General features: G+C 49.3%; 6 protein-coding genes across 6 annotated transcripts; 1 reads left to right on the top strand and 5 right to left on the bottom strand.

Moving 5' to 3' along the window:
- Positions 1–370: 370 nt before the first annotated feature.
- On the bottom strand, positions 371–4,287 carry LAJ45_02922 (uncharacterized protein; the record flags this gene model as incomplete). The annotated part of the gene is made up of 4 exons (XM_046112513.1): positions 371–1,093; positions 1,165–3,342; positions 3,504–3,589; positions 3,651–4,287. 4 exons carry the CDS (start codon positions 4,285–4,287, stop codon positions 371–373), a joined length of 3,624 nt encoding a protein of 1,207 aa, XP_045974639.1.
- A 3,021-nt stretch (positions 4,288–7,308) lies between these two features.
- LAJ45_02921 (uncharacterized protein) lies at positions 7,309–8,123 on the bottom strand (the record flags this gene model as incomplete). The annotated part of the gene is made up of 5 exons (XM_046112512.1): positions 7,309–7,402; positions 7,572–7,575; positions 7,680–7,747; positions 7,860–7,969; positions 8,055–8,123. The coding sequence occupies 5 exons, from the start codon at positions 8,121–8,123 to the stop codon at positions 7,309–7,311; spliced, it is 345 nt and encodes a 114-aa protein (XP_045974638.1).
- A 2,501-nt stretch (positions 8,124–10,624) lies between these two features.
- LAJ45_02920 (uncharacterized protein) lies at positions 10,625–11,446 on the bottom strand (the record flags this gene model as incomplete). Its single annotated transcript, XM_046112511.1, has 1 exon — positions 10,625–11,446. The coding sequence occupies one exon, from the start codon at positions 11,444–11,446 to the stop codon at positions 10,625–10,627; it is 822 nt and encodes a 273-aa protein (XP_045974637.1).
- A 3,518-nt stretch (positions 11,447–14,964) lies between these two features.
- Positions 14,965–16,027, top strand: LAJ45_02919 (uncharacterized protein; the record flags this gene model as incomplete). Its single annotated transcript, XM_046112510.1, has 4 exons — positions 14,965–15,048; positions 15,236–15,299; positions 15,396–15,453; positions 15,511–16,027. 4 exons carry the CDS (start codon positions 14,965–14,967, stop codon positions 16,025–16,027), a joined length of 723 nt encoding a protein of 240 aa, XP_045974636.1.
- Positions 16,028–17,896: 1,869 nt separating this feature from the next.
- Positions 17,897–19,368, bottom strand: LAJ45_02918 (uncharacterized protein; the record flags this gene model as incomplete). The annotated part of the gene is made up of 3 exons (XM_046112509.1): positions 17,897–18,782; positions 18,847–19,074; positions 19,133–19,368. The coding sequence occupies 3 exons, from the start codon at positions 19,366–19,368 to the stop codon at positions 17,897–17,899; spliced, it is 1,350 nt and encodes a 449-aa protein (XP_045974635.1).
- A 1,374-nt stretch (positions 19,369–20,742) lies between these two features.
- Positions 20,743–22,712, bottom strand: LAJ45_02917 (uncharacterized protein; the record flags this gene model as incomplete). The annotated part of the gene is made up of 4 exons (XM_046112508.1): positions 20,743–21,331; positions 21,393–21,691; positions 21,745–22,026; positions 22,089–22,712. The coding sequence occupies 4 exons, from the start codon at positions 22,710–22,712 to the stop codon at positions 20,743–20,745; spliced, it is 1,794 nt and encodes a 597-aa protein (XP_045974634.1).
- Positions 22,713–24,231: the final 1,519 nt, after the last annotated feature.

The following is a 24,231-nucleotide window of genomic DNA, read 5'->3' as shown; positions in this document are numbered from 1 at the left end:
AGCGCCACGCTCGTTTTAGGGTAAAAAAAAAAAAAAAAGACAACACTCTGGCCGCCACAATCACAAAGGGAGCAAACAGAAGATGGAGAAGAGGAGGGAGGAGGAGGAGAAGAAGGAGGAGCGGAAACAAAGCAAGCAAGCAAGCGCCGCACCCTTAAAATAAAAGCTAACCCTACATGCCAGTCCTAAAAAATGCCCAACGCAAAAAAAAAAAAAAAAAACCAAAAACACAAGGAAAAAGAGAAGAGAATATGCAATATTTGTAAAAACAAAGTGATATATAGTAAAAGTAAGAAAAAGAGGAGAAGGAGCGCCAGCTAGAAAGCAAAAAAAAAACTACATATGAACGAACTAGCCAGCTAACAACCACTCATGCAGCCACCGCAACACTCCTAATCAGCTTGCCTGCCTCCTCCCTCCCCATACCCTCCACCATCATACTCCTCGCCAGACTCCCACTCCTCAGCACCTTCATCCCCTCCTCAATCTTCCAGCCCTCCTCCTCGTCTACCAGAAAAACATACCTCCTCGCCTCCGCATCCCTGATCGTCGCCCGCACCATATGCATCCCCGCCATCCCGCCGCCCGAGCGCTTCATCTGGAAGCAATCGCGATAGCACGTCTTCTGTATCCCGCATATCACCGCATCCATATCCTCCTCACCCGCGCCCTTCTCCACACTCGACCCGCCCGGCGAAAACAGCCGCCGCACCGGATTCGACTTTATCGACGAGCTCTTTGTTGATCCGTTTGTGGACGGCGGCGGGGGGACATAGCGCGGGCAGAAGATCTCAATGAGCTTGATTGTCCATGTCTTTACGTCGTAGTCGCGCAGGCCTGTTGCCTTGAGGACGTCGTCGAGGAAGAGGCCTTCGGTCGTTATGCGGAGGATGAGGGCCTCGCTGACGCCGCCCTTGCCGGGGAGTAGTTGTGATTGCGGCTTGGTGGGGTTGCTGTTGGTGAATGTGTAGACGGCCTTGAGGACGATCTTCGAGGGGTCGGAGGTGGTGTATGCCTTGCGGGGGGGTGAGTGCGGGGGCGGTGGGGTGGTGGGGAGGTTCGGTGGCCGTTTGAGGAGGAGGTGACATTTGTCCTATGTGGGGGAGGCGGGGGCGGCGGTGAGTCGAATTGCTCGGTGGTTGGCGGGGGAGATTTGACGTGCACGGAATGTGAGGATTTCAGGTGATATCGCGAGTTTGTGGATGTGTCGCTCATTGGCCTGCGCGTGCCTGAAGGGGGCGGTGTCTGGTATGAGGATTGCAGTGATTTGGTTGAGGAATGATGTCTTCGAGGTGTTGATGAGATCTGCTCCACACGCTCGTGCTCTGGCCGTCTTGCACTGCTTTTCTCCCGCATCAGGCGCTGGTGTCGCTCCCATTCCAGTCGGTCGTGCTCTGATCGTTCTCGCTGTCGCTGCTCTTCTGACTGTCTCTCTTGCTTCAGTCTCTCCGCTCTTTCCCGCTCTGCTCTTTCTTCTGCTTCCTGTTTTTCTCGCTCCAGGGCCTTTGCGGCCGCTCTCTCGCGCTGGAGTCGCAGTCGCTCCGCTGCAGCCTTTTGCCGGGCCTCTTTCTCTTCCCGCTCCTTCTCCAGTCGCTCTCTTTCCAGGCGTTCTCGCTCGGCCTTTTCCCGCTTCATGCGCTCTTCCTGTTCCCGACTGGCCTCGACCTCCTCCATCAGCTCCCGCCGGAACTTCTCGCTCTCCTCGTTCTCCCTTAATATCCTCTCCCGGGCCTCCCTTGCCAGTCTCTGTCGCTCGGCCTGGAGCCGCTCCTCCTCTGCGCGCTCCTGCGCCAATATCCGCCTCTCCTCCTCTTCGCGGGAGAGACGTTCCTTGTCGACCTTGTCGCGGATGTCCTTGATGCGCTCCGACTCGGCCAGCTCCCTCTCCTCCTTCTGCTTCTTCTCCTGCCGCTCCCGCTCGAGCGTCTCCTGGGCCTTTCGCTCCTTCTCCGCGGCCTTGAGCTTTGCAAGACGCTCCTTCTCCGCCCGGACCCGCTCAGAGGCCAGACGGGCGCGCTTCTCCCTGTCCTCCTTTTCCCGCTTGATGCGCTCCTGCTCCAGGCGCTGCTTCTCCAGCTTCTCCTGCTCCAGGCGCTCCCGCTCGAGGCGCTCCGTCTCGACACGCTCCTTCTCAAGCCGCTCCTTCTCGCTCTTCTCCCTCAGCCTCCTCTCCCGCTCGAGCCGCAGGCGCTCCGCAGCCTCGCGCGCAATGCGCTCCTTCTCCTTCGCGGCCTGCGCAGCCTTCTGAATCTTCAGCCTCTCCAACCGCTCCTTCTCCGCCTTTTCCCGCTCCACACGCTCCCTCTCCTCCCGCTCGCGCTGCAGCCGCTCCCGCACCGCACGCTCCTCCGCCAGCCTTTCCCGCTCCAGCTCTGCCAGCCGCTGCTGCTCCTCGCGCTCCCGCTCCACCTTCTCCTTCTCGCGCCGCTCCTTCTCCACGCGGATCTTCTCGCGGCTCTCCCTTACCCACCGCTCCTTCTCGACGCGCTGCAGCTCCGCCAGCCGCTTCTTCTCCACGCGCTCTGCCTCTTGGCGCGCTGCCTCCTGCTGCTCGGCTTCCACTCGCAGCCGCTCGGCCTCGGCGGCGGCCGCAACCCGCTCGCGTTCGACGCGCTCGCGCTCGGTGTTGCGCATCTTGGCTAGCATGTCGCGTTCGCGCCGCTCGCGCTCGGCTTTGATCTTTGCGAGGCGCTCCTTCTCTTTGCGGTCCTTGTCGGCGCGCTCGAGTTGCTTGCGGAGGCGCTCCTTCTGCGCGAGTTCGGTGCGGAGACGGTCTTTTTCGAGGGAGTCGCGCATGGTGGCGAGGTCGGCGGTTAGGCGGGCGGTTTCTTGGTCTAGTTCTTGTTGGAGGCGGGCGATGTTGGCGTCGTCTTCTGATTGGTCGGCGGTGGTGTCACGTGTGGGGTTTGCAGTGGGTTCTTGAGATGCTGCTTTTTCTTGTGGTACTTTTTGGGGTTGGGGTTTGGTTTTTGTTTGGGGATCCTGTGATGTTTGTGTTTGTATTTGTGATGTCCGGTCCTCCTTTTTTTGGTCTTGGTCTTGAGTTTGGGTTTGGTTTTGGGTTTGATTTTCCTGTATTGCTACTCGGTGCTTGTCTTTGTCTTTTCCCTCCTCTTCAGGGCGCTCTTGCACCTTCTGTTCCTTGTGATCCTTCCTTTCCGCCTGCTTACTGCTACTAGTACTATTGCTACTCTCCTCCCTTTCCTTTTCCCGCTTCGCCTGCTTGATATCCGCTTTCTCCTGTTTGATATCCGCCTTGTCCTTGTCCTTGTCCTGCCTCTGCTTCGTCACCACAGGCACCAGCGGCGGTGAAGGCGGCGGCGTGTCCGGCTTAAGCTCGGGCTTTAGATCTTTAGCTTTCGTCCTTTGTTTTTTCTCCGACACAGGGACAGGCACAGAGGAGGGTGAGGGTGAGGGTGAGTATGGAGGGGGGTCCGCGTGATGATGATCAGAAGCAGAGGCAGAGGCAGAGGCAGATGAAGACGCACCCGAAGAAGACGCACCTGATGCTTCTGCCGGTCTCCTCGCAGAGGAAGCAGAACCCGACGAAGAAGAAGTCGACGACGACGACGACGATTTAGTCTGGCTCCTATGGGGCGGTGGTGGCGGAGGCGTTGTTTCAGTTTCAGCAGCACGTTCCTTATATCCACCCCAACTCCCACTAGTGTTCCCTGTGTTTCCCGACCAGAAGTCGCCCCCAGTAGTAGATCTAGCAAGGACCGCGCCGGCACCAGCACTAACCAGGGCGATGCCCACGCTCGCGGCGGCCCAGCTCTGCCCCCAGTAGGTCAGCACGGGCGCCAACAGCTTGAGCAGCGCGAGGAGGGACAGCGTGCTTGCGACGCCGGCGAGGAAGGAGTTGCGGTGCACGGAGAGGCTGGGGAGGTAGATGACGCCGCCGCCAGAGTGCTGCGGGACGATGATGACGTCGAAGTTTGGTTGTTTGCTGTTGTTGTTGGTGTTGGGGATGTGATGGGAGGAGGAGGAGGTGGAGGAGGTGGAGGGGGAGGGCTTGGGGAAGGTGCGGTGCGGGGGGGGTGCTGGGGGTTTGTCTTTGGTGTCTCTGTCTTTGGTGTCTCTGTCCTTTGTGTCTTTGGAAGAGGAGGATGAGGATGGTGTAGAGGAGGATGTGGAGGTGGATGTGGAGTGACGGGGAGGAGGAGGAGGATGAGGAGGAGGAGGGTGGGGGGGCTGGTCTGTGTCTCTGTCTTTTGTTGTTGTGCTGCTGCTGCTGCTGTGGGGTGGTGGTTGTGGTGGTGGCGGACCGCCGCCGCGGTCAGCCGCCATGGATCGAGTGTGAGTGAGTGTGAGTGAGAGACGGGTACGGTAAGAGTCTCGAAGAGAGAGAGAAACGGGGCGAGAGTGAGTTAGGGAGGGAGGGATTAGTGTTGGTTCGTCAGGCAGGCAGAGGGCAGGGTGGTGGATGACGCAGGTTGGGCTAATTCCGGGTTTGGGATGGGATGGGAGGGGAGGGGAGGGGAGGGGAGGGGAGGGTTTGTTGTTTATTATTATTCCTATTATCCCGTGTAGGTAATTGGGGGTGTAATTGGAATTGGAGTTGGGGATGGGATGGGATGGGACGATGATATTATGATGGGGGTTAGGTTAAGTCAGGTTGAGTGAGTTGAGTGTGAGTGTGAGTGTGAGTGAGTGAGGTTGGGGTTGGGTGTTAGGTTATGCCCAGGTGCAGTGCAGTGATGAGGATGTCAGGTAGAGTAGAGTAGAGTACAGTAGAGTAGAGGCAGGTAGATTGACAATCTCTCCCTCCTTCCCTTAACCCTTTTTCTTTCCCTCTTTCACAAGCCAAAAAACGGGAGAGAGAGATATCGATTCAGAACATGTAAACACAGTTCCAGTTGCAGTTGCACAATTATTAACCCCCAGACAGAACAGGAACAAAACGGTGGGTGCAACTAACTACATACCCTACATGGACGTATGTATGTACTCCGTCAGTTAATTCCCGCTTCAGCGCAGGGGTGTGGGAGTGTGTGTGTGGGTGTGGGTGGGTGGGTGGGTGGGTGGGTATGGGGAGGGCCGGCGGAGATGGAGATGGATTTTTTTGCTTGTCTTGTCTTGTCTTGTCGGGCCTTGTTAGGGACCAACCTCGCGATTAGAACAACAGGTTAATGTTGATTGCCCCGCTGTGTCTTGTCTTGTCTTGTCTTGATCGTCTGGTATGTGATGATGATGGGGCCAAGCAAGTATCGCAGCGCCAGTAGTATGTGTGAAGAGAGTGTGTGTGTGAACAGCCAACAAAAAAAAAAAAAAAAAACCAATAAATAAAAAAAAATAGATAACTAGACCCTCCAGTCCAGTCCAGTCCAGTCCAGTCCAGTCCAGCGCCAGTATCCAGTGCCAGAAGGTAGAACGACCAAAAAAAAAAAAAAAAAAAAAAAAAGAGAGAGATCGAAAAATATAACCAACCTATCTTGTTCCAATATTTGTTTAATCCCCCACCCGCTGGCCGGCGCACCAAACGCACCGTACGTACCAAACGCGCACCGTCTACCCTGCCTGAGCTATGTATCTATCTACTAAGTTACTGTTACTGCTACTGTTACTAGCTACTGGCGCCCTACTTACAGCCAGAAACGCTCTACAATTGAAACTCGGCTCCCGGTTCGCCTAGCTGACTGACCAAAAGGTTTTTGACGTCTGCAGGAGCGAAGGGGGATCTGGAATGGAGGGGAAGGGGGGGGGAGTGGGGGGGTTGGGACGAGTAGAGTACCAAGACTCAAGAGTACCAATGTAGGTAGAGATGATGTTATTGATGCAAATCAGCGAGAGGAGGGTCTGATCAATTGACGACGACACGACTCGACTCAATTGTTTCGAACAGTCAGTCAGTCAGTCAATGTAATCGCCACGAGCAAGCAAGCATGCAGGCAGGGCAGCAGTGAGGCGCGCGCGGAGAGACTTTCGAAATTCGTAATCGCCGCCTCAGATCTCTAAACACAGTCGAGCAATTGCAAGCTAGCAAGCTAGGTACTCTACTCTAGCTAGGTAGTAATTAAGCCAGGAAGGAGGAGGAGGAGCCTGGAGGCCTAGCTAGGGAAAAGGAGCTCGATCGACTCAGGCCCAGGTAGGAAGTAGGAGCGAGTACGAACGAGTAGTGGGTGAGTATGAGTAAGTGCAGTACTAGGACGACGACGACGACGACGACGCGACAGGTCTAACGCTTTACAAGTTTACTCTCCTCGTACAGACCTCTCTATCTACTCTACGAGTCTGCCAGCAAGAGTGGTGGTGGTGGTGGTGGTACTCTGGCTACTCTACAAGCTACATACAACCAGTCCATAACCACCCCCATCCCCGTACGTGTGCTATATCTCCCGTATCCCTATGGATATGTGGTGGTTTTACCCTTTACATACTCTAGGTAGCTGCTACTCTACACCATACCTCGATAGAGTACCGCCGTATCATACCCTGCCAAAACGTATCTAGGTAATATCTATGGTTTGCATGGATGGGATGGGGCGGGGTACTCTCTACCTACATACTCTACTCGCTCTGGTAGGTAGGTACATGTAGAGCACCTGTACCTACATACCTCCTAGAGTAGATTACTTACTCCTACTCCCACTGTTAACATTCTTACTCTTACTCTTACTCTGCTCCCCGCCGGTCTATACCTGCCCTTTTCCCTCACTCTTCCATTTAGAACCCCAGGGAACAGCCAAATCGAAAGAAAAGATTTGTTCGGTAGGAATTCGTCCAGCCTCCCTAATTAAATTTTTTTTTTCTCCTTCCCTTCCCCCAGTCCCCGTCCCACGGCGACCATCCATCCATCGCATCGCATCCCCCCATCCAAAATCCAAAACTAAACTAATCCACTCCCCTCCCTCCCCCCATCACTATCGCTACCTACATACACATACATAACGGCTGGCGGAAGGGCTCCCGACAGATTGTACGCGACCGTTTTAACAGGCCGGGAACCCCCAGCCAGGCATTGGGCTTTGTTTATGATGACTCTTCTGCATGATGATGGGATCTCATTTTTTTTTTTTTACTGTCTGTGCTTTTCTTTTTTTCTCCTTCTCCACTGTCCCACCCATGAAACAAAACGGGTGCAGAGGAAGAAAGAAAAAGAGATAAAGGGCCAGATCCAAATTCCCCTCCCACTCACGCACCCCCCCCCCCCCAGTAGCCGCCGAATCTCTCTGAATTGAAGCAATCAAATCGGATAGATGATCTTGCCCCCCTCCCCTCTCTCCCTAGCCTTCCCTCAATTCCCTCGAAGTTCATGATTGTGATTCCCTGTTGGTTCCTGAGCAGAAACAACACACAACAACAACAAACTTACGCGCACGGATCGCGCCGTTGCTGTTGCCGCAGCAACCCCAGGGTCCAGTCACGGGACGGTGAACGCGCGCGATGCAAACTGCGCTGCAAACTGCAAATGCAGCACGGACGGGGCCGCGTCTCGTCTCAGTACCCCGCTCTTCTCGACATACATGAATATCCTGCAGAGAAAAAAGGAAGACGAGAGAGAAAGGGAGAAGCTTTTGCTAAGAGAACAAGCCAGACAGAGATCAAGTAAAAAAAAAAAGACATGTACCTACCTAACTAAACTCTCCGTCCGTGGTCAATTGTTAAGGAAGGTGTAACCGTGGTGGACATTTGTTTACCGGTTTTTCAGGCCAGTCGTGTTGGCTTTTCCCGGTTCAGACCTTTCAAGAGGGGCGCCACTGCATACTCTTCCCTGTCTTCTTTGTCTACCTGTTCGTTCTCGGGAACTCTGATCAGCTAAGATTGTCAGTTGTTCAACCGTTTCAGCAGCGAATTGTAAACGTTGCTGCCCAGCACCGGGACCACTCCTCCCTCCCTCCCAGCCACTCCCAATTTCTCACTGGAAGAGGCAGAGGACAGCGAGAAGTGTAACTTTATTTAGCGAGGAGGCTGGGGAAACCGGGCAGTTGGGGAAAACTTGAATACATGTGTCTATCGTGTCTATCGCGATCTTTTCAATTAATGTGCCGGATCAGCTCGTACGTTTTGTTTACTCAAAAATTCGCGCAGCGCGAAATTGTGACGGAGGCTCTTACTGGATTGTCACGCAGTGCTAGCTGCGTTACTACTATTTGGTAACCTGGATTGGCTCGGTGTGACGACATTGCTAGCCACTAGTGTCTTGGCCCCATTTCATTAATGCCAATTGCAATGCCAATTGCTGATTCCAATTCCGACAAAGTACCTAGTGCATGAAGTGCTTCTCAGGTCTTGGTGGACTTGATTCATGAATCGGATCTCAAAGCTAAGAGTTCATTGATGTCAGATTTCTATATATAGTGACTGGCCCACGATGTTCTCCATCATGGTGCCCAAACAACGGGTGTTCCGATGAACCACAAAAGGGTAGACGACCCATTGGCCGCCCGGTGGGGCCCCGCATGCCTGAGAACTGTGCGTTATCTTCGGAAGGCAAACGGTACCCCGTGATCGTCTTGAATCAGGCATAATACCCCGGGGGCTGCTAAAATTGGGCTCGCCATCGACAAACATGAGCTCCGAGTATCATGCTCAGGCGGCGTCGTGGACCCTGAGTATTGATATGTAGTTAATCCATAGTCCAATGAACCTCTCGCTTTTGCTGTTCTCATCGAACGGCGATGATTATATAGCTGATGGCGGGATAGACGGACCCGTTGAAATACCTTTGATTAGCTCTGAGCTATGTAGCGGGCGTTAAGAGAATGATATGATACTTACCCAAGCATTGAGAGGTCCTTTAATATCACATATTTGACTGTAGATAGACGCTAACCTTCATAATCAGAAAATTACCTCCGTCTCATCGTCCATGAGGCATTTGGACAATGTGAGGATTTTGACCAGTTGTACTAGGAAACGGCACACCTCCCTAGAGATTCCAGACAGCGTGTATATGATCTGCATTTGTTAGCCCAGGGCTACTTTACTCTACAAATAACTCGGGCCGGCTCGGGCCGGCCCGAGGGCACACGAGACGGGTCGACTACCACGAAGGGCCAGGGCATGTTGATTCCCAGGATACAACAGCAGAGCAGGCGGTACTACATGTACGTCCATGTATACCTAATATAACGTTAGTGATTGTTCCAGAGCGCTATGTGCTGTCTGCTTGGAGTCATACCACCGTGCACCCTGGTTCATTCCAAAGCCTAAGCAAAGGCATTGTTTAACCGGAGATGTGCATTACAGACAAGACAGTCCAGCTGGTTTACCATCCAGTATTCCAGGATTATCCTTCGATCTCAAGAGGTCTGTGATGACATCGCTAGTTCTTTCTCTGAGTGATCTTTAGCGGGTGTATGAGTTGTGTGATTGGTTAACTGATCATGAGCGTAGGAATAAGCTCCGTTCATATGTGATAGCTAACATGTGCAAATAAGAACAAGTGTTCTATGGCAAAAAAAAAAAAGTACACAACATCCAAAACCAAAGGACAATATGTAACAACAACTTGAGTACATGTAATTCGGGGATGAACACCTACTATTGAAATGGCCTGGGTCTACTTTTACATAAGACGTATGTATTATGTAAGATCATGAACTCTCGCTCGGACCGACAGGGCGGTATGCAGCAAGTTAGCACCCAACACATCAAACCAGAGCGTTAGGTGGACTATGATACTGTCACCCGCAAGATTCTAATTTTATCTATTACCTGGACTATAAGATATCGATATTTATTCGAACCGCAAATATCGGGGGTCGACGCCAAGACCGCCAAAATACCCCAAAAAACATCCACAAAGTCAAAAAAATAAAAAAAATAAAACACGAAATGACAATATCCCAGGAGCGTGATCTTGGGACTCCACGAGCTTGCCAGAATCCCATCAACAAAGACTACTCAAGATCCCAAGGGCCGGCCAGTACGAACCAAAGTTGATATAGCTAGGGGGTCTTCCATTATATCACGACCCCTATAACCCACAAGATCAGCGGTGAGGTCTAGCTTACCTGCATATCCTATCATCTAGATAGAATATTACTATTCCTTCGAATTCGACACATCAACCGAACTCCAAAACCAGAAGATTACTCTAGCTCCTCCCAAGCCCAAGACCCGCACCCGCTACCAGTACTCCTGAGAACCCAACTACCAGGGTGCTGTCTAGCGTACCGACCCAATCCCGATTCCGGTTTTCGGGCTCTACGATTACTTACAAGCCGAAATAAGTCTAGAGTGTACCGACAAGAGTTTTGATGTGGACTGCCATATTCGTATTAGTGCCAGCTGCTAGCTAGTACTAGTTAGTACAAAACCAGCATGTCTCAGAGGCCAATGATCTTCATGACGGAATTGTTGGACGCTGGACCGGACCGGAGAATAGCACGTCACAAGAGACATGTCATAGGGTCTGTGCGATATCGATATCAGGGAAGTTAATATCAAGAGGGTGAAAATAAAACATCGGAAGACAAGTGCATGTCTTTGGTATATATTGTTACTCTAATAGCACAGCCAGTTAAGGAAACCTGGCTTGCTACCGCAGGAGGCACAGTAAGTGTCATTTAGTTATACCTGATAACTACATACAAGTGCAATTTCTTAAATGAAAATAGGACTAAAAGCAAGATAGAGCTAGTAAATAATAAGAGAAATAAAAGCAAAGAAAAATCTGCTGCTATTGAGTCTCCTTTCCTTTGCCCTTTGTATCCCCCGTGATTCCCGTCTCCACAATCTTATTATTAAGGCCCTCCACCCACTTCCCCAACTTGCTCAACAGTGTGTCCTCCCCGTTCCTGTCCCCCCTCCCCTCTTTCTCGTTCTCGTTCTCGTTCTCGTGCTCTACCCCATAATACCTAGGCTTCTCCATCGCTTCAGAGTTCTGCCTGTACCCACTCGGATGGACCTCCGCACTTCTCCTAGCCGCCGTATAGCTCGGGTCCTGCACGGGCCGTGACGGCAACGCATTGTGGTACTCTGTGGGCACGGCCACATTCATTGTCGCAGGCCTTCCAATGTGGTCGTCGACCGGCAGATGTGTGGTCGGCCGCACCTCCTGCTCCCCTTGCATACGCGCCCCGGGGGGTAACGGCAGCGTTGATCGTGTTGGTGCCATGTTCTCGCGCAGCCGCATCTGCGGCGGGTACGGCTCGGCAGGGCCGCAGTTGGGTGTTGGTGGCAGCGTGTCGTTGGGATTGACACTGCTGCAGCGACTGCTGGGGCCTGTGCCGGGTGCGGCGGTCTCTTTTGGGAGGAAAGGGATGGCGCCGGGTTGGGGCATGGGGGGTGTGGGGGAGTGGCGCCCAGCTTCACCGTGGAAGAGGGCACCGTGAATTCCTGGGGCTGGTATGGGGGTGGGCTGGAGGGGGGGCTCTGGGGCAAGGGGAGTAGTTTTTGTGGGTGCTTCAGCAGTGGAGGTCGTACCACTGCTAGTTGCTGTTGAGGGGGTCACACCGGTGGGGTGTGAGGCGGTCGGCTTGTCTGTGGTAAGTTCTGTCATCGTATCTTTTATTTTATCTGGGTCTGTATAGCTCGGTAGAGGTACATGTAGTTGTAGTAAATAGTTATTGGTGATTGAGATTTCTTTCAGAGCTCAGGTGTTGTAGGGTGATATCTTTGAGTATATGTACCTGCGAGATCAGGTGAATGACGTAAGCAGATTCAGTGACGTCACTCACCAGATTTTTCGACTACTGCCCGATGTAGAAGTGTGGAGCGCGCGTGTTCCGAAAGCGGTTCTTGCTATTGCTTCATGGGATATCACCCGGCGTGGAAGAATGTTGGTTTTCTCCAGGCGTGGGTACTAGCTTGAGTATCGATCATGGACCTATAGATGAAGGATTCCTCCTCAAACCCAGGCGCCCAAACCCCCAGAAATAAGCATGAAGTAGATATGTATTGAACATTCTGGTCCGTCTGGCATGAATATATTCGGATTTCAATCTGAACCGGTGATTTTTTTTTAGCTGATTAGTAAATATATGCATGCAGCTGGTTTGTACGAAGGGATTGGACAGTAGGAGAGACTACATACATACATACAAGGCTCTGGCATTAAGTGAGTGAACGGATCCTTACTAGTCAACACCCCATTTAGTTCGCTCACTTAATGCCAGAGCCTTGTACTCTTGCATTCTATGTTCGATTAATGGAACCAATACCGTTTGATGACCATGGTATAGCATGGACATGTGCACCAAAAGATAATGTGCTCCGGGGGGTGGTCGTGGGAGCCAGCTTCTATCGACAAGAACATTCGTTGGTGTTTTGGTCGGAAGAGGTTCGGGATTATCATATGCTAGGAATGTGGGTGGGTTGTCCGCGGTCAGAGACTTGCGAGAGTTAACTGGACTTGTATGGGCGACGGTCATTGAAAGAGAAGAGAAGGGGGGAGAGGAGTAGCCCCTCTCCGACGACACATGTTCACTGACATGATGACAACTACGTGTGCATGTATAATACAGACTACTAGGGATTACGTCGTCTTGATAACTTTATCATTACATATAGCTCCTGGTAGGTATGCGTGCTGTCTTTGCCTTACTAGCTCGGCATCACGTATATCACGCCTTGCTATCCTCTCTAATACTACAGATCAATTGGCATACATTGATTATCGACCGAGCTTTCTCATTACAGATTGATTTCATCCCCGCGTTATATATCTCCCTGGACTACCCGGAAAACCTCACCCATGGTGTCTAGTGGATGGTGAGGTATCTCGAGGCTGGAATCCCCCATTTCGAACATTCCATTGGTGATCCATTCCCATACAATGGGTAAGGCTGCAGCTGGTGGAGCCATATTTGCAGGAAACTGGATGGTTATAAGTCATTAGAAATTTTAGGCCAATCATCAATTTTGAAAAATGCTGGTTGCAAAATTGATGGTTGCGGGTAGCAAAATTTATTGATGGTTCCATGCCCTGCAGAAATGGATTCAGAACTGCTAGTTGCGAGGCCTGGTGGCGGCCTAAAGCTTCTATTGAAGAGTTGCTAAACGAGAGCCCAATATCAGATACCGATAACTTACTGCTTTCTCCGCGGGTGTCGATATATTGCTCGTAGTGCTTGAGAAAGCAGTTCTTCATCAATAACAATCTAAGAAACACGTTATTCCAAGCTCTCTAGCTCATTCTACCACTTCTGCTGGCTTAGTCCTCGGAGAGAATCGAACCCCTTCAATAATATTACATGTCTCATAAACCGGTTGTCATATCGAGGTCGAAATAGTGTACTCCATGATTCTATTTGATTCGACCTAGGCACCTAGACCCAATGCAATCATGATTCATGAATTGCCGGCCTCAAGTCAAAACCATGATTTGACTTATCCACCGTAGGAAATCGATTCGAATTCAAATCATGCGCTGAAAGGACATTTAGCAGACTCTTTTACTAGACTAGGGTCCACACATTATCCCTTGGGACTACCTCCTTCCATAAAACGTATCTCAAATCTAAACATCATTTAGTTTATGATTAGAATCGATTTGAAATTCAATTTCACTGATCTAAATCGTAGCCATGATTTTCAAATCATAGTACAAACCAGTTCGAAAGCCCCACCAGAGTCTTGAGACTTTGATTTCAATCTCGCCAGCTCACTAATGATGTGGATAAGAACCATTCATGCAATGGTATGTCCGGGTTGCCAGTTTTAATCATTTCTGTCTTCTACGAGTTTTATGGGGTGCTAGTGGCTAGGAAGCCGGTGTCTGTTAGTCAAGCTATGCTAAATTCTTTATATCTATTGTTTCTATTGAATGAGAAAAATTGCTTTATTTCAGGGAGATATGTAGGACATCTTAACCCGGACCAATACCGTTGAAGCCAAGTAAAATATCGTTGTCGTTCTCAAATCAATTTATCTAATGTAGGATTTACTTTTCAGATTCTATATTTTGTTTAGTTGATTCGAGTTCGAAAGAAGGCGGCTATATCGTAAACGCAGGCAAGATGCCAGGTGAAGTACGTTGCGATCGAAGCAGCTTTATTAAGAATTGGACAAGATAAAAAAGTTCGGCAAGAGCTGCCGCCTGCAAAGAGGCATCGTTCACCACCGTAGATAAAACCACCTATAGGTACACCATCAGTCAGCAAAAAAGAATGTGCATCTAATCAACAATAAAATAGGGAGGGCTCTAATAGAGCAAAAAGAGTTCGTTACCCAGGATTCCCACATGGTCACCCACTGCAGTACTAACTAGGCGATATGTTGATTGTGTATGGCAGAGCGGACGGGATGCCCAATTTTCAACATTCTATGAACGAACACGTCAGAATTTGTTAGTTTCTAGTTTTTGTTCAAAACTCGAGAAGGTTACGAGTGATTTTCCATGACGGAATTTTTGGTTTGGGGCTGTTATTTACGGTATAAAACTTGTAGATACATAGTAGTTCTCGATTAACTTGGCGAAGAAGAGCTTAGTTCTTATTAGAGTGTTTTTTTAATATGGGATCTCGAGAATTTGGACAGAAATTCCTGCAATTCCTATTGCATATTGGTTGCAACGTGCATGAGTTCCTGTTCGAACCACACAGCTAAAATCTTCTATTACTCTTCATATGGCTTTTGAGTAAATGCAGTTTTAAATTTATCCTAGTCAACGGTGACATGGAGAGTAATACTAGGACACCGGGTATTTGGGAGGCCATATGGCCTTGGCTTCAATGTTACTCAAGACTTTGGTTGAGTAAAACATCGGCAGGGTAACAAGCGATCTTCAGGAGTGCTGTATTAGATAATGTGGCCATTGTGGCTGATCATTAGCTAGCGCCGTCGTCAGCCACCCTTAGCCCGTCGTCACCATCCATCCAACTTCAATCGCTCGCAACATTCCAACTTCTTCTGACCTCCGAACCTCATCCTCCCACAACCACTCCGCAGAGATACCTTCTATATATCACTCTCGAGCTCACTCGGTATCGTAACATAATCGGTCACTATTTACCCAACGGACCCTTCCCACAGCAGAACCAATAGCAATCAATAACACCGGCACTGTAACTAAGTAACATGGCGTCACGCGAAGAAGCAGGTGCACCAAAGCTCAGCAGCAGCGTGAAGCTGGTGCTTCTGGGAGAGGCCGCTGTTGGAAAGGTTAGTCCTCCAGTCCATACATAAGCCCACCCTCCCAACTGCCCGCATCTGTTATGCTTGCAGATGCTGCTCGGATGAGCTCGGGTCAGATAAGGGGCTGAGAGATAAGCTGTCGCATATTGGTGGATGGGCGGGGGGGCGGTGTTCTAAGTCACAAGAAAGCTGACAGTTAGTGTGGTTGTTGTAGTCTTCTCTCGTTCTTCGTTTCGTGAATGATGATTTCCAGGAGAACAAAGAACCCACTATCGGAGGTATGCATGCACACGCCCCCTCTCCCTTCCTCTCCACCCCAGCCCTTCCCTTGAACTAGTGTGTCCTGGTTGGTACTGACTTTGGGAACGTTGCAGCCGCTTTCTTGACCCAGAAGTGTAACCTTCCAACAAGAACTATTAAATTCGAGATTTGGTAAACCACCACATGTGCTACCCGTGTAAATGTTTGTGGATGTTAACACGTACTCAGGGATACTGCTGGCCAAGAACGTTTCGCCTCATTGGCGCCAATGTACTACCGCAATGCCCAAACTGCGCTTGTTGTCTACGATATCACCAAGCCTACCTCCCTCACAAAAGCTAAGCACTGGGTAGCTGAGCTCCAGCGCCAAGCTTCGCCCGGTATTGTCATTGCCTTGGTTGGGAACAAGCTCGATCTTGCCTCAAGCAATGCCATCTCTGCAAACGCAGACGATGTCGATGATGCGGAGAATGAAGATCGCAGAGCTATCCCTACCTCTGAGGCAAAGGCGTATGCAGAGGAGGAGAGCTTGCTCTTTTACGAGACCAGTGCGAAGACTGGAGAGAATGTGCAGGCCGTATTTGAGGCGATCGCAAATGCCATTCCTGAAAGCACATTGAAGCCGAGGGGCGGTGCTGGAACTGGGATGGGCGGCGGTGCCAGATCTAGTGCCAACGAGGGACACAGTCATGCGGTCAACATGGCAGACGCAACCAGAGCGGCCAAGGAGGGATGCGCGTGCTAGTTGTATCTCTCTCTCTCTTTCCTTTACTTTTTTTTTCTTATTGGTATTTTTCTTTACTGTTTTATGGGAAGATGAAATGTGAGACGAGACGAGAAACAAGGTGTTTGTATGATCCAGTAGTTAACAAGAAGCACAAACACTCTTCCAACCTTTTTTTTGTGTCCCCTCTCTATCTTTTTTCTAACTCTTGGTAAGGGAAACTATCGAATACTCTAACGAAGGTCCGGAAAGTGATAATACATGTATTTTCCTCTACCTCTCCCCTCCTTAAACCTTTACTTTTTGGGGGTGTGGGGGTGCTGCTTTCCTCTCTAAATTTTTTATTCTTTTACTTTTTTCCCCTCGATGTTTGGTTCGGCTTGTCTTCATTATTTTGGGTCGTAGTGGGGGGAGTGGTGGCAGTTGTAATAACTTCATGGCTCAGGTGATCGGTTGTAAAACTGAGTGTCTTTATGGGTACTACGGAAACAAATAAACATGAATCTTTTTATATACACCACAATAGTAGGAGTCTAGGTTTGGGAATGTGAATTGTAGACTTGTGATTGTGATCGATGTGGTTGCGTCGCTCTTCATTGGTTGGCGGATATATATCCTGCTTGGTTAATTGAATTGCCTATATGTGGATTGGATTACTATACTACTCTGCATATTGCGATTTAATTTTGTCCTTCACAGCATATTGAATCAGGGAAATTTATCCTAGGCATCGGTAGAAGGGTAGGCTTTACCAGTCCCCGGATTAATTCTTCTTATACCCTTCCCCAGAAACCTAAGAATAGTCGGAGCTAACAATAATAAAAGGCTTTATCTCCGTATATATATCTCTTCGGTGGTGGTAGTGATGACGTACTACCAGCTACAGCTCGACCGAACGACGTGAAATTAAGGTTTGGGTTTAGTCCCGTCCCGATTTACGCACGTCGGGTCTGGGCGTGGGACTAGATATGCACCAAGACAACGACACGGAACTGCACCCTCACTTTACTTCACTTTCTTTACGATGCCTAGATTCATCAAATCATATCATCCCTTCCCCCGTGAGAAATGGGTATCTAGGACTATGCAAGGAGCAAGTGCTCTGTAGGGAGCTCTGATGGAGTGTGGTTATGTGTAAGTGCACCGACGTCGATTGCTCTTCATGTAGTTCGTTGTTGATGACTGACTGACTTACTGGTGCTTTGAGGGGATAGCTTCGTCCTCTATACGTAAGCATAAGAGGGGGCACACCTCTGTTTTTGACATGGCTGTGAATGCAGCTTTACGGAGTATCAGCCTAGAGCACGCAACAGAGGTTACTCGTTGAAAATTCTTGGATATAGAGGTTAGTTTTATTGGAGTTCTTTGAAATGTGACTTTACTGACTGATAGCGATGAAGTTAGTTCCTAGCTACTCACTCCAAAGCGTTTTTAGTTCTAGGCCTTGACACAAGAAGTCAAGTTACAAGTGGAAGCTTATCCCCCAGATATGATTCGCGCCAAGCACATCATCATTGGGGGAAGGTTAAAGCATCTAGATCTGCCAAGGCCAGGCAGGTTCACCTAAAATCACTCGTGCGCTAGTTGGGTTGTCTAAGGCAAGTCACACATGTCTCATGGCGGACGACAACTACATCTGAAAAGTAGATATATTTTTTTAGAAAGTAAGGTAAGTATGCCTCCCAAGAAGAATAAAAAAAAACAAATGAGAAAAGCGCCTGCTAAACCAAGGTTTACTCCAGAACCCGAAGAAATGAATGTAGAGAAACACCCTCAACAAGGAGAAACTCCGAAAGCCCTACCAGAGAGGCCAAGACATAAAAAAAAAAAAACTATTTACAAGATACAGTTATAAAAGAGGAAGAAACACCCTTACTGAAAGATTGCGATCTAGCGGCGAGCGCGTCTAGCACGTCTGTAGCCACCACCGTAACCGCCACCGTAACCACCACCGTAGCTACCAGATCCACTAGCAGCAGTAGTCGAAGCAGTACCCTCGCTATCCACCTCCTCGCTGTCACCAAGAACTCCCTCTACACCGGCTGAAGAAGAAGGCTGAGGTGCGGAGGTCATAGTGACCAAGGTAGTTGGGGAACCGCCTCTGCCTTTGCCATATCCACCTGAGCCGCCGTTTCCGCCAGTGGGAGCCTGAGTCATCTGCCCGTTTCCTTGGCCGTCGCTGCATGGAGCACCAGTTGCTTCAACTGTATCTGCGGTGGTGGTTGGCTGCTGGTTGTAGTCTGTGGGAGTTTCTATAGGAGTGTTGAAGCCATTGTCGCCAGAGCTAGAGCCTGCATCCACGGCAACAGATGTGGTAGGCTGTACGCTCGGGGAGCTGGTAGTCGCGCCATAATCGGGAGATCCATAACCCTTGGTAGAGGTTCCGACGAGAGCAGTAGAAGTGGGCAGCACAGCGATGGTAGAAGTCTTTCCAAAACCAGCACTAGAAGTGGCAGTCGGCTGAACAGCTACAGAAGAACTGGCACCTGGAGATCCTCCTGCACTTCCGGGAGCGTGGCAGTTTCCTGCTGACGGTTCCTTGAATGGAATTCCGGCAACTGTGACCTCTGCTACTTCGGTTCCAGGGTTGGGGTACAACAAAGCAGTTCCTGCTGTGCTTCGGCATTCACCTGTGGCAATCTGTCCGGGAATATTCATATCGCCGACATACATCGCTGGGTAGTCTTCAAGTGTGCTAGTGCCGGAACCAGTAATTTCAACAGATGCGCAGTTCATATAAAACTCGTCACGGTTACCGGTTACAGCTGTCCATGTCCTAAATTTCAAACCATTAGCTCTATATAAATGATAGAAAAATCGGTTTATCAAAATAAACTTACCAGGCGAAAAGAGCGGCTCCGGCCTTAGCTTCAGCAGGGATAGGGAACGGGAAGACCTGATCAGGTCCAGCCAAGTTTGAATTGAGCGTGACATCTCTTGGGCACCCTCCGTGGAATGACTTCAACACGCTCCATGTGGTACCGTTGTCATAGGATAACGATGCTTGGCAACTGCCTCCGCTGTGTGCTGCCAGAGCACCCTCGCCGGAAGTAACATGACCCAGAATTCTATTCAAATTACAGATTAATATATATTCATTGGAGCTCCAATTGAGATAATACATACTCAAAAGAAGCACTTGACCCAGCAGCCCATGATTCAGTGGGTGTCATATCAACACCCGCTTTCTTGTGGAGCTGTTTACAAGGGAAATCGCTACCATCTGGGTTGAGAGGTGCATTGTAGGCGTTACCGGTGGGGTCCTCAACAGGAGCGTCGAGGGGCTTGGGCGACTTGATACGGGCATGGCCAGATACCAGACTTGCTGAGATCGAAAGGAGTAAAATTGCCAAGAAACGCATTTTTTCAAAAAAGTGTGTTTAGTTTATTACAAAAAAGGGCTACACTAGGTAGATTAAGAAGGGAAAAAATAGGATGGAAGAAAGTATTTAAAGTGAAAGTGAGAGTGGGTTGTTGAGGGTGGTCGATTGACTTGCAATTGACTTTGGTTCTGATGGATTCTAAGTGACGGGAATGCAAGCTACTTAAAAGCAGAAGGAACTGGATTATGAATATTTGTGGCTTGAAGGGAAAAATACGAAGCTGGAAACTATTCTGGAATGTGGTAGGGAGGCGCGCGCCTGGCCGTTCACGGAAAGAGAAAATGCCACATTCGGACAAGGATCCTGCCTCTCCTGAGTGGCTATTTTTCCAAGCTAGCCAATAGCTTCGTTTGATCAGCCAATAATCTAACTACATGGACCAATAGATCCCTACAGCTCAGCATCTTTCTCTGTTCAGCTTCAGCACTACTCATTTGGGGGCGGTGACGTTAATTACAGCCGCTCGCGAACGATAGGCGACAACTTACCAGTGCATGCGAGATTTTGTAACACTACTCTTACTGCGGCTCAAGAACAAGCTTTCGTTTCAGGCCTCAGGTCCAATGAAGAGCCATACAAAGGCTCTTATCAACAAGTGGCGAAGCCGACAAATTGTGTCATTGGACAGAAAAGTGGAAATTAAAGTATTGTCAGATGCAAAGTTTTTTTTCCCTCGGTTTCAAGGACATGTCAGCTAAATATGATGGTACACAGAGAAACCCCTGAGAGGTACCAGCGCTGAAGGAAGCGTATTTACTGTACATCTAAGGCAACAAGGTATTTTTGTGTGCCTACTGTTAATGTTCGGTTAGGCTTTTGGCCACCTAACAATAGGGCGAGGGTGAAAGAAGATCTCAGGCCCCTCTTGATCATGCAAGGGGTAAATGTTCCCGACAGGGGCAGGAAACTACATACATAAATGCAAACGGCGCAAATCAATTGCACTTCACGTGGTGACAACTGAGACTTGCAGAAGAAGTCGTTGATGTACGCACGGAACGGTACCTGCTTAACCGTTGGCTTGGGGATTCCCGAAACATGGTCATCATATGAACTTGCCCAACCTCTTATATGATTTGATGTGTATGCCTTTATATTTTGTTTTTGCCTTACTGTCACTGCATTCTGCATCCCTACCAATCCAGCCAGCCACTTAAACAATTGGCGAGAATAGGAAAGTTACAACACTGCAAAACATTTGGTGTATGAGAGAGTGAAAGAGGGGTTGGGAAAAGAAAATAAATCATGAAAACAGTAAGGAAATACATATCTTCATTCATATGCAACACCCAGCATATATGATTCATTAATTACAACTTTTTATAGGTAAAAACTCACTATCTTCGACTTTACTCATGACGTGGCTACGAGGACACTGACAGACCCACTGACTGCGCTGCACTCCGATGTTCCTCCGTACTCTCCAGAACCTTTTACGCCCTTTACAAAACGGCCAGCAGGCCATTTTCTGTCCTCCACAATGACTACATCTTCACCCGTGATGCGGACTGAGCCGGACATACTATTTCCAGTAACGACACCCTCCCAATCCCCCGGATATTCAACTCTAACCGGCCCGCTTATAGATGTGTGCTTTGCGATGAGACCTTTATTTCCGTTTCCTAGACGGTTTGTAAATGATATGTTGGTGGAGCCTTGTCTGGTGTCTGTGATAAGGGTCGAATGGCCTTCACCGGTGGCGGTTATGGAAGCTGTAATACTTCCGCTCACTGTACCATGATAGAGGGATTCTCCAAGTACGTAATCACCGCTGATGGAACCGCTGACGGTATCAACTTTTGATCGGTAGCTTCTTCCCTGCGGAAGGATAGCTGTATCTCTGGGGAAAATCGTTTTTATGTGGCCTGACATGGTCACTGCAACGTACTCAGCGATATGGGAGTTTGAGTCTTGAGGAATGACGTTTGCAGTTATGCTCCCTCTGCAGATTACCACTTAGTACAGTTTTCAATAGAACTCTGTCGTGGAAGGGTGATACTTACGATTTTGTTTCCAGATGGACCAAATCATGGAGCCCGAAATCACCATCAATATTACCAGAGTCAATGATAATCACTGTCCTATTTGACTCTACACCGAAGGCTGATCTTGTGATAACACTACCCGTTATGGTTTCGAGTGATAAGTTGTTAACTACAAGGTCCAATGATGGTTGCAAAATCACGTTTAATCCTTCAGTGCGCAAGGAAAACCTCGGGAATCCGGGTTTTTGAAGTGGGACTGAAATTGTCGCCCGTACTTCAATACAGCCACGATGGCCTCTGAAAGGAGTTCTATCCGTCTGTAGCCTGTGAATATTCATATTAAAAGGGCGCGTCGAGGTTTTGGGCCTACCTTGAAGACAATCCCTTCTTCATTCATATCAATACTGTATTTGTCCCCCAACTCCCTCTCCGTCGTCTTGACCTCAAAATCGACAGTAACACTTTTTAAGTCCTCAACGCCCTGCACGAATACATCGCCAAGCACCTGAATATGTCCGCCGTGATCCCAAGCTTCGGGATCCGTTGTCGATATCTCCGAAAATGCAAACGAACTCGGGCCAGAAAATACATATTTCTTCTTGGCGAAGAAATCCTGCCCCGGCCCAGGAGGGCATGCGTTAAAGTCCGGCCACTAAACAGAACCGACACAGTGTCAGTATAGTAGCTAACTATCCAGATAATATAAGCCCAAACCTCTCGCCCAGGTTCACCTGGGGGCGGCCCTGGATGAGGTCTGCCCGGTGGCCCTCCACCATGACCGTGCCGTTTCATGGTAAACATTCCTGTGAGTAGAAACGATGCAAGAAACACAAATGCTATCCGGATGAAGATCCAACTGCAAATTTCGCTCGTGGAGTTTTCCTTTCTGATCCTTTCAAACGTTCCCCAAGGGTCTCGGATGATATCTGGGCGCCTCCAGCCTTTATCTTCTGACACCGCCTGCGCGCTTGCTCGGGCCCCGCAGTTGCAATTCTCGGTACACACGTGCTGCTGCGCATGATCGGCACTATAATACGGAGGGGCCGCATCCTCCTCTTCTATTGCATCATTGAACGAGCGATCTCCACCACCCATTATCCTCCCCGTGGGTGTGCTACCGTAAGTTGTCGTTGAGTGGTTATATGGAGGCGAAGGAAGCGACGGACTACTCCGTTTTGAATTGTCCGTAGGGGGCCTGAAAAGCGGTGTCCTCTCACCAATGGGCTCCATCTCTGAATCTGAAATCTCGGGATCTAGGTCGGAGTCGGAATCATCGGAAATATATACAATCCGCTGAGGATGGTTTCGTGGACTGAAGTAGCCATCCGCGTCCGTCATCCTTCTTTTTTTCCCTTTCACTCTTCAATTCTTTTATCTAGCTATCTGCGCGGCCTATCAACGATGACTGGTAATGAGTGAGTTGGTGGTGGGCTGAATGAGCGTTTGGTTGGTTGGGGTTGATAATTTGTTGATTACCTTCTTGCGAACACGCAAGCAAGCTGCAGAAACAAAAAAAAAAACGAAAGGAGAGGCAACAGCAGCACTGGCAGAGAAAAGGAATGTTATGGGGAGAAACTGAACCTGCGACGCGCGTTCTGCTTGTGGGTTGCTGGTATATCCCCGATCCCTGCCTGTCTCTCGGTCTCCATTCGAGAAGAGCACCCCTTGTACGATTGAAACCAAACAGCCCCCCTCGTCGCTCCGCAACGGGCAATTCGTTTCGGGTTTCGGAGCAGATGGGTCATGGGATATCACTCACAGTTCTGGCTGTAATCAAGATTTAGTTGTTTAGAACTGAGATCGTGTGCGTATGTGTGCGCCCGTAAACTGATGACGACGGGCCTAAAATTGACTCAGAGAAACGCGTATACTGGAAGTTGAGAGAGAGAGGGGTGGTGGTGATAGTGGATAGTGATGAGTAAATTGTAAATACATGTTGTGGATTGAGATGTTGAAATAGTAGACCTTCCTGTTTTGGAGCCTGCTTGGGCGATAAGCACTTATGCTTATATGGGTTTAGTTATTGTACTAAATCGTTTACTCTATCTAGTTGCCTGATTGGCTGGCCGATTAGTAGACATGGACTCGCAGGCGGGGTAGGTTATATTTGCGAAGCCAGGCGGTTAGCCGCTCAAATGCAAAGCCTGTGCCGACCGACAGGTACCAGCAGGTGGGTGATCAGCCATTACACTATTAATACGAGAGGGAGGTCTCGATAATTGCATAACGGCAGTGTGGGATCGCGTCGGTAGTGCAGTTCTGAGGTCTTTGTTGCTCTAGAGTTAGGTATAGACTTGACCGCCAGAATTATCAAGAGCGTCCTCTAGTAAGATCTGCGTCGAAAAAAGCAACTCCCCTGATTAGCCAGATGGTAACGATATATCGAATCAAAATAAACTCGGGATATCAGCCAGCCAGAGGATAAAAAGCCCGCTCATGAGCTAAACAGTTCGATCCACTATCTGGTCGTTTTCCTGACTTCGGAGGACTTATATTCCCGTACGGTTGGTCGGTCGGTCTTCTGGTATATATCTGGAGAAAAATAGAGTAGCTGGAGCGGTTCTATCTGGCTCGCTATTGAAGACAGGTTTTGGACCATAAGAGTCAATAATAGAGAAAAGTTTTCCAAGCAGTATTTTGTTCCTTTACCAACCTGACTCCTTCTTCAAATATGTCGGATGGAAGGGTGAAAGAAGATATCGATATGGCCGAACAGACATATCCCTAATTATGCTACCTACTACTTGTACTCATCACGTTTTTATGGGATCTGGAAACACGGATTAGACCACAGTCTTAATGTGTAGAACCTAATTCAATCTAGTCCAGAGTCCATTTAGCAGACCTACCGAGTAAA

The sequence above is a fragment of the Morchella importuna genome (genome assembly GCF_003444635.1).
Source record: "Morchella importuna strain M04M26 chromosome Unknown Morimp01GS005, whole genome shotgun sequence".
NCBI lineage: Eukaryota > Fungi > Ascomycota > Pezizomycetes > Pezizales > Morchellaceae > Morchella > Morchella importuna.
This window is presented reverse-complemented; position numbering and strand designations above follow the sequence as displayed.